The sequence below is a fragment of the Odocoileus virginianus genome, chromosome 30 (genome assembly GCF_023699985.2).
Source record: "Odocoileus virginianus isolate 20LAN1187 ecotype Illinois chromosome 30, Ovbor_1.2, whole genome shotgun sequence".
In the NCBI taxonomy this organism is placed as follows: Eukaryota; Metazoa; Chordata; class Mammalia; order Artiodactyla; family Cervidae; genus Odocoileus; species Odocoileus virginianus.
In genome coordinates, this window is record NC_069703.1 from 17,938,221 (window position 1) to 17,954,674 (window position 16,454).

The 16,454-nt window shown below is 35.4% G+C and overlaps 1 protein-coding gene across 2 annotated transcripts in view; it reads left to right on the plus strand.

Annotated features, from left to right (window-relative positions):
* The window catches only part of SPAG16 (sperm associated antigen 16), a 968,306-nt gene that overhangs the window by 440,436 nt on the left and 511,416 nt on the right, over positions 1-16,454 (plus strand). For both annotated transcript variants that reach the window (XM_070458611.1, XM_070458612.1), the window contains exon 11: positions 2,642-2,785. In XM_070458611.1, the coding sequence (XP_070314712.1) occupies positions 2,642-2,785 (144 nt within the window). The remainder of the gene's footprint in view (positions 1-2,641; positions 2,786-16,454) is intronic.

Sequence of the window (16,454 nt, forward strand, 5' to 3'; positions counted from 1 at the left end):
AACCACTGCAAATTTCCTTATGTTTGTGTGTGAAAGTATTCTGTGTGGAGCCTGCACATTTGGCAGAGGATTTAATGTCAGATAAAATCCAGTCATGTCTGGTATCTCTCAAAACCACATGGAAACATAATTTTTCTCCAAATGTTTACAGTTTTAAAGACTAAATTTACTACTTATGATCTTTATAAGAGACATGTGTGGATTATGGAAGTTAACGACATGAAGGGCCAGGCTACAGTGAAGTGCAATAACATCCCATAATAATAATAGTCACTCTTTTAATATTCCCCCTTTACACAGATAAGAAAACCGAGGCCATGGAGATTGAATGTCATTTGCTAGTCAATAAGTTCTAGGCCAATATTAAAATCTAGGCAGGCTGGTTTCAAAGTCTCTGTGTCTGCACTAGGATGATATTCAGTGAGTCTTCATTATATGTCTAAGTCCTTCACTTAGAATTAAGAAAATGCATTTACTTCCTCAACTCACAAACCTATAAAGGCAATAGTATGTTTCCTTCTATACATGTTGGAGTTCTGTCTAATCATGTAAAGATCAGTTAACGGACAAAGTACCTGATACTTGTTAAAGAATAGAATATCGATGTTTGACTGAAACTAATCCAGAATGGTTAGGGGAAAAAACTCATATGTAGATAAGAGATATCTTATAAAAAGACAGTGCTAGAAAAGAGATACACACACAAAGAAGCCGTAGAGCATGGTTAGTAGGTTCAAATTCATGTGCAGTTCAGGTGGTGTGGAGGGAGCTGCGAAGTAGAAGGGTTCAGTAGAGCCTGGACTATTATGGTTCAATAGAGCCAAAACTGATTAATCGCCAACAGGTTTGTGTTTATATTGTTTCCTTAACTTCTGCAAACAGCTCACCTCACAAAAGTCATTTTGGAAACATCTTTCAAAGTTTGTGAAGACGTCAGTGATTTTGGTTATCTTCATTAAGGAGGGTAATTTATCATCTCGTCAGGTGCGCATGTGTCTGCCGGGAAAGCTGTGGCCAACATACATCACACTCAGGAACTTCACGGATTTGGTTTGCTTTCTTATGTGTGCTTTAATGTAGGATTCATTTCAACCTGACATTTGTTTCCCCCCTCTTATCATATTTTTCTTCTAATTAAGTTCTATAAATGCATCCTCTCCCCAGTTTGAACCGTGATAAATTCCTTCTCTGAATTGGCCTTCTGAAAGTCACAAACCAACATTATGATGAATTACAAAATGAATAATTTCCCTTCTACCATGTTTATTTTGAGCAGCAAAGTGGTGGAGAAAAGGGGATTTTTTTTCACTCGGAAGAAAGCCCTGCTCACAGTGGTTACGTGTCTGCGAGTTAAATAGTTCCCACACTGACTGACCTCAGCGCATTTCCAAAACTGGATAGGCCTAATGGAAGGACATGATTTTTCAGCTCAGAATTTGGGGATTTAATGATATTCTTGGAAGGAATCCAAAATGAGAAAAGGTGTGCTTTCATGTAAGCCCTGGAGTTACTCATGTAGGTATGGACTGAAACCGTGGTTTCTTTGGGAAATTGATTTCCTAAAGTCTGTATTGCAGAAGAAAGGAACAATGTCATTCTTACAAGGATTATGGGAGAAATGAATGTGTGGTTTTTATTTTTTAAGTCTCTATTCATTTCACTTCATTATACATGCAAGTTAATTCATTATGTCTTTGATGTGAGACGGCTGTGTTGAAACTGAACAACTTGCTGCTAATATTTAGGCTGGTATTTTAATACGTGCTTAACACAGAATACATTTGTTCCCTTTACATTGGAAGGCACAGATGAAACTATATAAATAAGATTAAAGTATTGCCATAGATAAAATATCAGGCATTAACCTTTTAGTCTCTTGATTTTCAAATGGTTTAGCGTCAATATTTAAATAGCCACGATGATCATAGTCTGGTTCAAATAATACTGCATAATGTGTTAATCATTAATTTTACATACTTCTTTCTCAGTTCCCTCTATGCCTTTATAGAGTGGGAATTGCCTCTTGCATCCTGAATTCATTACTGTGATTTGTGTACTGTGCTTTGACTGAAGCCAATTTAAGTGGCATATCAGTGTGGAATTTGAGCTCCTTTGCTTTTCGTAGATAGGAGCTCATGGAGTTAATGTTTCTTTTATAGAATTTATTACAGAACTGTCATAATGTTATGATTTATGATCTATTCCTGGATAGTATATGAATTAAGATATACTATCATTTGAAAAGAAGTTTAAATTTTATATATTTTAATAAGCGTGGCTACTGGTCCAAATGTCTGAACACCAAATTTTCATTGGCATAACTTCTCCTCCCTGAATGAAAAACCAGAACTATTATTTCAAACCGGAATTAGATATGAGCATTCACCTAAATCAACCATCCCATTTTTCAGATGAGGAAGCTGAGATCCTGTGAAATTAATTAGGTTGATGACATTCAGGAAGGTATAAGCTAGGGCTCTAGCCAGGAGGTTGAACCTGGCTCTTCCGACTTCTGAACCAGCATTCTGTAACTGCCCTGCCTGGCTGAAATGTATAATCACTGCCATTTCATTTATTCCCCATATGAAGCCATTCACTGTTACCTTCCCTTAACAACCTTTTCTTCTCTTTCCTTGTGTAGCATCATCATGCACCCTCACAAAGACCTCCTTGTCTCCTGTGGGGAGGACCGTGTCTGGAAGATGGTGGGGCTCCCCAAAGGCAACGTGCTTCTCACAGGCTTGGGCCACACTGACTGGCTTTCAAACTGCTGCTTCCATCCCAGGTCAGTGCACACAGCTCTCAGAGCTAGTCTTGTCTCTCCAGGAATGCACTTGTTTACGCTGTGTCTTCACTCTGCTGTCTTTTTTCTTCTTTTTTCTTAAACCACTTATTGAAGTATGAATAAAGGTATATATTTAATGTGTACATCTGATAAGTTTGGAGATAAGTATACCTCCTTGAAATCATCATCGCTGTCTATACCATAAACATACTTATCATCTCCAAAAGTTTCCTCCCATCCACTTTATCTTATCATCATCATCATTATCCTCAAAACACTTCAGATTTATAAATGCTGGTGGCTCAGTAGTAAAGAATTTGCCTGCAATGCAGGAGACTCTGGAGACTCAGATTTGATTCCTGGGTTGGGGAGATCCCCTGGGGAGGAAATGGCAACTCACTCCAGTATTTGTGCCTAGAAAATCCCATGGACAGAGGAGCCTGGTGGCCCACAGTCCATGGGGTCACAAAGAGTTGGACACAACTGAGCTACTGAACATACATGCACAACCTGAGATCTACCCTCTTTAGCAAATTTTTAAGTTTTCCTTAAGAATTGTTAGTTGTAGGCTCTATGGTATACAGTAGATCTCTAGGACTTAACTCCTCTTATAGAAATGAAACTTCAAAATTTATGCTGCCACTTTCCTTTTGCAACCCCACCTCTACCACTGAATTTTGAAACATGTAGATAAATGCTCCTTTGGCTTTCATTATATCGACTTTAGATTGATTGCTTTTGATATTTAGTACATGTAAAACTTAATCCACATGCTGATGCATTTAAGAAGAGTAATGAGCTTCCCAGGACAAGCTTCAGAAATGCTCTTTGTCCTCATAAACTCTGACAAGGCACATGAATTTCAGTAATGCATAGCAGTGTTTACTTGGCCTCTGTTAATCTTGCATGTTATCCGTTTAGGATTAAGTTATCTACCAAAAAGGATCAGGAGGCAGTGATCAACTCCTTTAAAAATTCAATGATGCTTAAGATATACAATGAAACAAAGCAGAACTGAGGGCATTGAGCCCTATAATTTTCAAGATTCACTTAATTTTTGTACCCAAAGATCCAGGGCACAGAGGAACCAAAACACACATACACATTATTCTGGTGGCAAGAAGCACTGCCCACTGTCGCTTGTGGTCAACCCTTATCCCTAACCCCAGTGGTCTTTTTTTATTATCGTTATGCTTAACATCTGTAAACACTCCTGCATCTGGTTCTTTCTAACAGTTTCTGGTCTAATTATTCTTGGAGACATGTAGTTTTTAGTGAAACTTTTGAACGGTACCATTGGGAAAATTTGTTCTTTGGAAAATTTTTTAAAAAAAGCATCTATCTTTGTCTTATCCTTAGTATGAAAGTCAGTGAAATTAATTGAAATAAGAGTAAACTACTCAAAAATTTGTGTCTTAATGAGAAGAGTAAACTAATTTTTCAAAAAAATTTTTTTTTCATTTATTTTTATTAGTTGGAGGCTAATTACTTTACATCATTGCAGTGGTTTTTGTCATACATTGACATGAACCAGCCATGGATTTACATGTATTCCCCATCCCGGTCCCCCCTCCCACCTCCCTCTCCACCCGATCCCTCTGGGTCTTCCCAGTGCACCAGGCCCGAGCACTTGTCTCATGCACTCAACCTGGGCTGGTGATCTGTTTCACCCTAGATAATATACATGTTTCGATGCTGTTCTCTTGAAACATCCCACCCTCACCTTCTCCCAGAGTCCAGAAGTCTGTTCTATACATCTGAGTCTCTTTTTCTGTTTTGCATATAGGGTTATTGTTACCATCTTTCTAAAGTCCATATATATGTGTTAGTATACTGTAATGGTCTTTATCTTTCTGGCTTACTTCGCTCTGTATAATGGGCTCCAGTTTCATCCATCTCATTAGAACTGATTCAAATGAATTCTTTTTAATGGCTGAGTAATATTCCATGGTGTATATGTACCACAGCTTCCTCATCCATTCGTCTGCTGATGGGCATCTAGGTTGCTTCCATGTCCTGTCTATTATAAACAGTGCTGCGATGAACATTGGGGTGCATGTGTCTCTTTCAGATCTGGTTTCCTTGGTGTGTATGCCCAGAAGTGGGATTGCTGGGTCATATGACAGTTCTATTTCCAGCTTTTTAAGAAATCTCCACACTCTTTTCCATAGTGGCTGTACTAATTTGCATTCCCACCAACAGTGTAAGAGGGTTCCCTTTTCTCCACACCCTCTCCAGCATTTACTGCTTGTAGACTTTTGGATAGCAGCCATCCTGACTGGCATGTAATGGTACCTCATTGTGGTTTTGATTTGCATTTCTCTGATAATGAGTGATGTTGAGCATCTTTTCATGTGTTTGTTAGCCATCTGTATGTCTTCCTTGGAGAAATGTCTGTTTATCTCTTTGGCCCATTTTTTGATTGGGTCATTTATTTTTCTGGAGTTGAGCTGCAGGAGTTGCTTGTATATTTTTGAGATTAATCCTTTGTCTGTTGCTTCATTTGCTATTATTTTCTCCCATTCTGAGGGCTGTCTTTTCACCTTGCTTATAGTTTCCTTTGTTGTGCAAAAGCTTTTAAGTTTCATTAGGTACCATTTGTTTATTTTTGCTTTTATTTCTAAAATTCTGGGATGTGGGTCATAGAGGATCCTGCTGTGATTTATGTCGGAGAGTGTTTTGCCTATGTTCTCCTCTAGGAGTTTGATAGTTTCTGGTCTTACATTTAGATCTTTAATCCATTTTGAGTTTATTTTTGTGTATGGTGTTAGAAAGTGTTCTAGTTTCATTCTTTTACAGGTGGTTGACCAGTTTTCCCAGCACCACTTGTGAAAGAGGTTGTCTTTTTTCCATTGTATATCCTTGCCTCCTTTGTCGAAGATAAGGTGACCATAGGTTCGTGGATTTATCTCTGGGCTTTCTATTCTGTTCCATTGATCTATATTTCTGTCTTTGTGCCAGTACCATACTGTCTTGATGACTGTGGCTTTGTAGTATTGTCTGAAGTCAGGCAGATTGATTCCTCCAGTTCCATTCTTCTTTCTCAGGATTACTTTGCCTATTCAAGGTTTTTTGTATTTCCATACAAATTGTGAAATTATTTGTTCTAGTTCTGTGAAAAATACCGTTGGTAGTTTGATAGGGATTGCACTGAATCTATAGATTGCTTTGGGTAGTATAGCCATTTTGACAATATTGATTCTTCCAATCCATGAACACGGTATATTTCTCCATCTGTTTGTGTCCTCTTTGATTTCTTTCATCAGTGTTTTATAGTTTTCTATGTATAGGTCTTTTGTTTCTTTAGGTAGATATACTCCTAAGTATTTTATTCTTTTTGTTGCAATGGTGAACGGTATTGTTTCCTTAATTTCTCTTTCTATTTTCTCATTGTTAGTGTATAGGAATGCAAGAGATTTCTGTGTGTTAATTTTATATCCTGTAACTTTACTGTATTCGTTGATTAGCTCTAGCAATTTTCTGGTAGAGTCTTTAGGGTTTTCTATGTAGAGGATCATGTCATCTGCAAACAGAGAGTTTCACTTCTTCTTTTCCTATCTGGATTCCTTTTACTTCTTTTTCTGCCCTGATTGCTGTGGCCAAAACTTCCAAAACTATGTTGAATAGTAGTGGTGAGAGTGGGCACCCTTGTCTTGTTCCTGATTTCAGGGAAAATGCTTTCAATTTTTCACCATTGAGGGTGATGCTTGTTGTGGGTTTGTCATATTTAGCTTTTATTATGTTGAGGTATGTTCCTTCTATTCCTGCTTTCTGGAGAGTTTTAATCATAAATGGATGTTGAATTTTGTCAAAGGCTTTTTCTGCATCTATTGAGATAATCATATGGTTTTTATCTTTCAATTTGTTAATGTGGTGTATTACATTGATTGATTTGCGGATATGAAAGAATCCTTGCATTCCTGGGATAAAGCCCACTTGGTCATGATGTATGATTTTTTTAATATGTTCTTGGATTCTGTTTGCTAGAATTTTTTTAAGGATTTTTGCATCTATGTTCATCAGTGATATTGGCCTGTAGTTTAGAAGATAAAATGGTGGAAATAAATGAAGCAGAGAGGAAAAAAGAAAAAAGAATCAAAAGAAATGAGGACAACCTCAGGGACCTCTGGGACAATGTGAAACGCCCCAACATTCGAATCATAGGAGTCCCAGAAGAAGAAGACAAAAAGAAAGGCCATGAGAAGATACTCGAGGAGATAATAGCTGAAAACTTCCCTAGAATGGGGAAGGAAATAGCTAACCAAGTCCAAGAAACCCAGAGAGTCCCAAACAGGATAAACCCAAGGCGAAACACCCCAAGACACATATTAATCAAATTAACAAAGATCAAACACAAAGAACAAATATTAAAAGCAGCAAGGGAGAAACAACAAATAACACACAAAGGGATTCCCATAAGGATAACAGCTGATCTATCAATAAAAACCCTTCAGGCCAGAAGGGAATGGCAGGACATACTTAGAGTAATGAAAGAGAATAACCTACAACCTAGATTACTCTACCCAGCAAGGATCTCATTCAGATATGAAGGAGAACTCAAAAGCTTTACAGACAAGCAAAAGCTGAGAGAATTCAGCACCACCAAACCAGCTCTTCAACAAATACTAAAGGATCTTCTCTAGACAGGAAACACAGAAAGGTGGTATGAACATGAACCCCAAACAACAAATTAAATGGCAACAGGACCATACCTATCAATAATTACCTTAAATGTAAATGGGTTGAATGCCCCAACCAAAAGACAAAGGCTGGCTGAATGGATACAAAAACAAGACCCCTATATATGCTGTCTACAAGAGACCCACCTCAAAACAAGGGACACATACAGACTAAAAGTGAAGGGCTGGAAAAAAATATTCCACGCAAACGGAGACCAAAAGAAAGCAGGAGTCACAATACTCATCTTTCAAATAAAGGCTGTGAAAAGAGACAAAGATGGACACTACATAATGATCAAAGGATCAAGCCAAGAAGAAGATATAACAATTATAAATATATATGCACCCAACATAGGAGCACCACAATATGTAAGGCAAACGCTAACGAGCATGAAAGAGGAAATTAATAGTAACACAATAATAGTAGGAGACTTTAATACCCCACTCACAACTATGGATAGATCAACTAAACAGAAAATGAACAAGGAAGCACAAACTTTAACGGACACAATGGACCAGCTAGACCTAATTGACATCTATAGGACGTTTCACCCCAAAACAATCAACTTCACCTTTTTCTCAAGTGCACACGGAACCTTCTCCAGAATAGATCACATCCTGGGCCATAAATCTAGTCTTGGTAAATTCAGAAAGACTGAAATCATTCCAGTCATCTTTTCTGACCACAGTGCAGTAAGATTAGATCTCAATTATAGGAAAAAAATATTAAAAATTCAAACATATGGAGGCTAAACAACACGCTTCTGAATAACCAACAAATCATAGAAGAAATCAAAAAAGAAATCAAAATATGCATAGAAATGAATGAAAATGAAAACACAACAACCCAAAACCTATGGGACACTGTAAAAGCAGTGCTAAGGGGAAGATTCATAGCATTACAGGCCTACCTCAAGAAACAAGAAAAAAGTCAAATAAATAACCTTATTCTACACCTAAAGCAACTAGAGGAGGAAGAAATGAAGAACCCCAGGGTTAGTAGAAGGAAAGAAATCTTAAAAATTAGGGCAGAAATAAATGCAAAAGAAACTAAAGAGATCATAGCAAAAATTAACAAAGCTAAAAGCTGGTTTTTTGAAAAAATAAACAAAATTGACAAACCATTAGCAAGACTCATTAAGAAACAAAGGGAGAAGAACCAAATTAACAAAATTAGAAACGAAAATGGAGCGATCACAACAGACAACAGTGAAATACAAAGGATCATAAGAGACTACTACCAGCAGCTCTATGCCAATAAAATGGACAACTTGGAAGAAATGGACAAGTTCTTAGAGAAGTATAACTTTCCAAAACTGAACCAGGAAGAAATAGAAGATCTTAACAAAACCATCACAAGCAAGGAAATCGAAACTGTAATCAGAAATCTTCCAGTAAACAAAAGCCCAGGACCAGATGGCTTCACAGCTGAATTCTACCAAAAATTTAGAGAAGAGCTAACACCTATCTTACTCAAACTCTTCCATAAAATTGCAGAAGAAGGTAAACTTCCAAACTCATTCTATGAGGCCACCATCACCCTAATTCCAAAACCAGACAAAGATGCCACAAAAAAAAAAAAAATTTTTTTTTGAAAGTGTTTATAAAATACAACTTTAGTGCTAGATGTTTGGATTTAATTTTTGAACATATAATGCATTCCATTCCTGGTATGTGGATAAACAGATCTGTACCACCTCTTACCTCTCAGGAACATAAAGCCCATCTTGCAAGCAGAGACAGCACAATTAGAAGTGTAGTATGTCACTTACACAGCTGCTGGGCATACTAATCAGATTTCCATAATATCCCGTCACCATGACAACCTGTGACTCTGACATTTTCTTATTAGTGTTTGACTAGCACATGGTCCTTTTAATAGATATTCCTACTTTTCCACTCAATTACTGAAATTAAAATGAGGTGAAATATGTCATTTTTCGCTCATAGTATGAGTTTACATTTAGTACTTTCTTTGGTAGAATTTTAGTAAAATGCAGCCATACTGCTTTTTTTCCTACTGCATGTGGGATAAAAATAATGGGAGAAAATACATTTAGCCACATGTGTTTTAAGTGAGAGATAATGAATAACGAGTGTTCTATTTGCTGAATTGACAAACGTAATGAATGTTTATTAGAAACAACAAAAAAGCTTTTTTATTTGGGGTAGGGACCTTTTCTCAGGAAGTTTATATTTCAGGCCTAAGACATTTTATAATGCTTAATGTATGTAAATCAACACTGAAGACCATACATTATGTATAAATATATGCATATATGTGTATATAATATTTATGTCTAAAAACTGTTGAAGTTCCTACTTTCTGAAATTTGTGATACTTGATTTTTATTTTTGCTTAGATAATTTAGTCAGTAAAAAAAAATAATTTGTTAAAGATAATACTTTTCCTGTTTATATACTTATCTGTCATCAGAGGATCAAATATAAAATAAATTTGATTCAAATGTGACACCGATCTGTAGCTGGATCTTTGATGAATAAATGCAGTCATAGTCTCCCTCAGAGTCCGTTTTTGTGATCAGTTTGATGTCACTCCCTCGGAAGAGGTCCAGAGTAGACACATTATACAGTGTTACCTGCCTAATTCCTCTGCTCTTCACATAGAAAAATAAACCTGGACATTTTCTTTGTAATTTTTACTTCTGGTTGTCCCCAGTTGAGTACTTTCTACGACTTCCAGTTAGATGTATTCCTGATTACTATGACATTGATGCCACTGTCTCTCCTGTGACAGTAAGGTCTGTCAGATTTCTTTTAGGGGTCAAACTTACTTAATATGAGAGTAGGATGTTGACTAAGTGACTTGAACCAGCCTTAGTCATCCTATTTTCCTTGTCATAATGGACATCTTCAATACATAAACAATAAATACAACGGTCATGATAATATCAGGCAAAAGATGAGTGACAGAAAACAATAAACTGGGAGGGTAACTAATTATCACTTGAGGATCAGATAATATGATACTGAAATATATAAAAATAAAGCTCTTAGAAATACTAGATTTTGACAAAATTATAGTCATCAGAGTCAAATACTTCAAAGCAAATTAGTTTTTAATCTGTTAAGTAAACAAAATTACAGTGGAATTAGAGAAATTAATAGCAAGTGTGTTTAGTAGTGTATATTGAACTTCATCACCATAAACTTTATACATGAAGAGAGATTATAGATTCTTTGAAATCATTCATTATTAAGTTTTAAAAAATATATAAATTTTAAACTACAGATTGAACATAAATAGATTCTTCAGAATAATAAATGTACAAACTAAAATTTGTGAGCAAGATTCAATAGTAAAAGAAAATAGCAAATCCATAACTAAGATATAAAATCTGAATTGTTAAAAAGTAAATAAATGAATGTTGGGTCAAAGAACTATAATATCATTACCTAGCTGATAAATAATCCCAAATACAATAGTATAAAACGTATGAGATATAACCAGAAATGCATTTAGAGTAAAACTTGTCCCTTTAAAAGCTTTATCTTTAAATGAAAAGAAGAAAATAAGTGAATTATTTAAATTAAAAGGAATAACTGGTCAACAAATATACAGAAACAGAGAATGAATAAATGAAATGTAGAAATGAATGAGTTAGAATAAAAGTAAATTTATATTAATAAAAAGGGTTTTAAAAAAATAAAAAAAATAAGCCACTATAATAAAACAAGTAGATAACTAAAAAATAGCTGGAAAAATACATGTAGGAACCATAAATATAAACCTCAGCAATTTGGAAAGAGTTAAAACCACGTATGCAGAAACAAAAAAAAAGTATATGCTTGGAATTTTTTATAAAATAATAGATTTCTATGAAAATAAGCATCACCAATACTGAATCAAGATGTAACAGAAACCCAGACTAGATTAATAACACAGGAAGAGATTTGAGTTCTAGAAGTTCTGCTTTTCATTCCCATCTTCTGCAGTTTTATGACCGAGTTTTAAAAACTTTATTTAAAGAGACAAAAGAAATCAGTTAATTTTTAGGTTCACTGATTTTTCTGAAGACAAGAAGAAATTGTGTTACTAATTTTACAAATACAGCATAAACAATTCTAAATTGAATAAGTGTAGTAATCCCACAACAATTATACCCCCATTTCACAGTTATAGATGCAAAACTTTTTTAAAGAGAATTCAGAAAATGAAGTTGTATATTAAAAAAAAATCAGTGTATGACCAAGTAAGATTCATTACTTGAAAAGGGTGAAATATATAAGTGATTCAGCTATGAGGACATACTTTCATAAATTTTACTAATAGTTAGACATTAAAAATTGCTTTATGTTGGCTAAAAATCTAGCATCTATACTTAAGACACACATGTCTACAAATATTGTTCATCCCCATGTGTTGGAATTGATAAGGACAATGAATTTTGGAACAGCTGGGAACTATGAAGACTTGGCAGGGGGCTACCATGGTGTTAGCTGAGTCAGATGAGGAATGGTATTCACAGGTAATAGGGCCAAGTGGGGAACGTAAAACCAAACAGGCAAGATACCTAACATACCTACAATCAAAATAGGACCGCTTTGTCCAAGCCTTGTCACTTGTCCGGTTGATGTATATGTTCTCAATAATGTAAGGCTTCCCTGATGGCTCAGGTGTTAAAGAATCTGCCTGCAATGCAGGAGACCCAGTCTTGATTCCTGCATTGGGAAGATCCCTGGAGGCTCCCTGGAGAAGGGAATGGCCACCCACTGCAGTATTCTTGCCTGGAGAATTCCATGGACAGAGGAGTCTGATGGGCTACAGTCATGGGGTGGCAAAGAGTTGGACGTAATTGAGTGACCAACACATTCACTTTTATATCTTTCACACGGTAATGGTTAGCCATATTTTTTTCTTAATGGTAGTGGTTACATTTTATTAAAAATAAACACTGACATTTTATACCACATTTATAACTCAAGAAATAAGAGGCATATGGAAAACTTTTAACTATAAACGCTATACAAATATTATACAGACTATACAAAATGAAGGCAATTTAAAACTCTTACTACGGAGGCTATAGTATTTCAAAATAACACTCTATATACAAATAAATGATTACCATCTATTGTTTACAGTAGAAATTGGCTTTGTTTGAGTCTAAGTTTGTAAGTTCCTTAGTACAACTTATCAAGACACTGTTAATAGGAATGACATGGGTAACTAATCATGATTAAGTTTTTACCACTAGATGGCGATCATACATCGGTAAGGTAAAGCACCCTTTCCGTTTACTGGGTAGACTGATGAAAGGGATTCATCAGTTGCTGAAAATGACGAGCGGGTAGAACAATGTACAGAGTGTGCACTGGTCCAGCCTTTGCACTGCTGAAAGAGTGAAATGTATAATGCCAAAAAGCAGAAACCTTAAGCATAGTCCTGTGGCAAGGTAGACATGCTCTAAACTGCTAAAGTGTGAATCTTAGCTTCATATTTGCTAGTCGTGTCAGCATTCTCATCTGCAAAATGGGTATAATAATGATACCTACTTTGTAGGTTAATTATTAAGGCATATGAAAAACACTAGTTCTGTTCCCTGGGACATATATGCTCAAGAAATGTTACCCATTATTATCTTTTATTCATTGATAGGAATGTTGAGAACTTGGGGAAAGCTCAAAAAAATGTATAAAACTGGTAGCCTTAAACACAATTGGTTAGGAATAAAAGACTACATTGTGATGTCTGTGTTACACCAAGCTAGAATTAGAAGAATGTTCTCAAACCATGAAATATCAGGAGATCCTGTCTGACGTCCTTATAAAATTAAGTGTAAAAACATTTATAAACTGAAAAGCAAATATAGCACAAAAAGAGATATGTTATTAGTCTGTTCTTAGCCCTTAAAATGTGTCTCTTTAAAAACTATACCAGGAGTGCATTGTATTTTGTTTTTACATAAGGGAGAAATAATTCTGATTTCTTTTTATTTTTTTTTTAGATTTTAGAAGAAAAGGAATTGGTTAGAGATATCAAAAATTTACTTTTTAAATTAAAGAAACATATTTGAATTGAAAGTATTTAAAAATAAAATACTTCTGTTGTTTCTGAAGAGTGTAAAATGTGTAATATTTGACCTACTGTATTCACAGACATGTATTATTATTGTTGGTCCATTTAGCTCTGGGCAACTGAAACAGTTGTGTATAACTTCCTGATTAATAGTAAAAGATTGATAAAACATACACTACACTACCTTAATAATACATATTTGGTCTTAACCTATACCAGATAACTGCTCCATGACAGTAACGTGGTTTTGAGTGTAAATATAATTTCAGTTCTCTGAAGCTTGAGGTTGCATTTTCTTTTCTTTGGCCACAGCTTATTATGTGAAGCAGCATGTATCTTCCCAGATACCTCTATAAAATGAAAGTGATTGGGATTAGTGATTTAAACTATTTTATAGTGCTGCATTTTTTCCCCTGATTTCACTGCCTGAAGCAGAAATAGAACAGATAGCATCCTGTTAAATGCAACTTCTATCCATATAAGCTGATTTATGTATTGTGAATAAATGGGCCTCTACAAAACCCCTGATATTCTCTTTGTGGTACAGACTGACTATTCATGTGTTTATACAGTGCCTAAAACCTTAGTATGAAAGCTCTTTGACATTTAGTTATTAAAAAATAAAAGCATGGTTAACCATTTTATTTTCTATAAACATAAGCCCAGGGTTCACATTTCAAAACATAATGAAGGGATTCATGTACCAATTCCCTACGATTGTGATGTTCTGAACTCCAGATGTTTTCATAATATGGAAACCTCAGTAGATTTCTACCAAGATAATTTTGAAGTATAACTGTTAAATAATAACATTCTACTCTGTACTATTTGAAGAGGTATATGTTATGCTTCTTAATATAGTTCTTAATGCAGTTTGTCATCTTTACCTGAAGAGGCTAAGCTTAACAGCATACTACTTTAAGTGTTTTTTTTTTTTCTAATTCTAAAAATAATACTGGTCACCATAGAGAAAAGTGTTAAGAAAATAAAAATTTCTCATAATCTTACAGCTCAGTGCAAACTTGTAGAGACTGCCTGAGGGCTCTCCTCAAGCAAGTAGCAGGATCTGGTTCTACATAGGAAGCACCTTCTAAAGTTAGACTTGTTTTCATGGGACAGTGTGACAAATAACCATCTAGGTCTGATCTCTGAGAGCCTCAGTTACTCATTTGAAAATGAGGATTATCTTCTTCATAAGGTTTTTGTGAAGAATGTCTAAGAAAATCTATACAAAACATTTAGCAGCCCTGGGCTCAGAGTAAACATTTGGTAAAAGTAGCACTGTTGGTGTTTGGCAGATTCTGGTCAAGATCTGGTTTCTTTTGAAACCAGTATCTTCTCCAGATCTACTGGCCTGTCTCTTTATAGCAAGAAAAAAAAAATTGAGGAATATTATAAGTTTATTTAGGGAAGGGTATCTCTGTATCCTTGGGACATAGCTTATCTATTGAAACATTATAGAGAATCAATAAACATTTATTTAATTAAAATGAACAAAGTTAAAAATAATAGACCAGGAATATGGCAACTTTCTCTTATATACTTAGTAGTATGGTGTGCTTATAGGGATATTCTCACTAACATACACATGCAAACACACTCATACCGAAATTACTTCATCACTTAAAACCTAATATTGGTCCTTCGTTTGACACAAAAACCCTAAAATACAAAATTTTCTCTGAATAATACTGCAATGAAGATAAATTTCAGTCAGAAGTTTAATAATTAGGAGAGGAACTTCCAGAATACCAGAATAAGGACCTTCAAGAATCTCTCCTTCATAAAGCCTGGCAAAAGTTGGTACAATCAAATTTATATAAGCTTCATGTGTGCAAATTATGTTTTGACTTCTGTATACTCTACAGAGTTCTCACCACCAAAAACTGTTTTAATCTGTTAGCACACAGTAGACCTTTTACCTGTCTCGCCCTTCCTTCACCTCTCTTCCTCTGTGGTAACACGATTCTGTTCTCTGGTTTTGTGTTTTTGTTTGGTTTGTTTATTTATTTAATGTGCCACCCACAAATAAAATGGTATGGTACTTCTCTGTCTAATTTATTTCACTTATTATAATACCCTCAAGGTGCCTCCATATTTTCTCAAAAGGCAAGCTTTCACACACATTTTTATGGCTGAGAAGAGTTCCATTGTATATATATACCACATATTCTTTACCCATTCCTCCATCATTGAACACTTAGATTGTTCCATATCTTGGTTATTGTAAATGTTGCGATGAGCATAGGTATGAATATGTCTATTTGAATTAATGTTTTCATATTCTTCAGGAATACTCAAATGTAAAATAGCTGGGTCACATTGTAGTCCTATTCTTAATTTTTTGAGAAATCCTCATACTGTTTGACATAGTGGGTGTTGCAATTTACCTTCCCTCTGACAATGTAGGAGGGTTCCTTTTTATCCATATTCTCTCCAGTGTTTGTTATTTGTTTCCTTTTTTGGAAACTCATTTAAATGTTGCTGACTTCAGTTTGCTAGTTTTTTGTTGAGGATGTTTGCATGTATATTCATTAGAGATACAGATAGTGGTTTTCTTGTGATGTCTTGTCTGGTTTGGGAATCACAATAACACTCACTTCACTGAATGGGTTGGGAAGTTTCCCTCCTCTTCTATTTTTTGGGAAGAATTTGTAAGGATTAGTGTGAATTCGTGAAATAGTTGGTGAATTCATTAGTGAAACCACCTGGTTCTGGCCTTTTCTTTGAGGAAGGATTTTGATTACTAATTCGGTTAGAGGAATGTTTGTATTTCACCTGTAGTGGTAGCTGCTCAGTCGTGTCTGACTCTTTGCAACCCCAGAGACTGTAGCCTGTCAGTCTCCTCTGTCCACGGGGCTTCCCAGGCAAGAATACTGGAGTTGATTGCCATTCCCTTCTCCAGAGGACCTTCCTGACCCAGGGATAGAACCCTGATCTCCTGTATTGC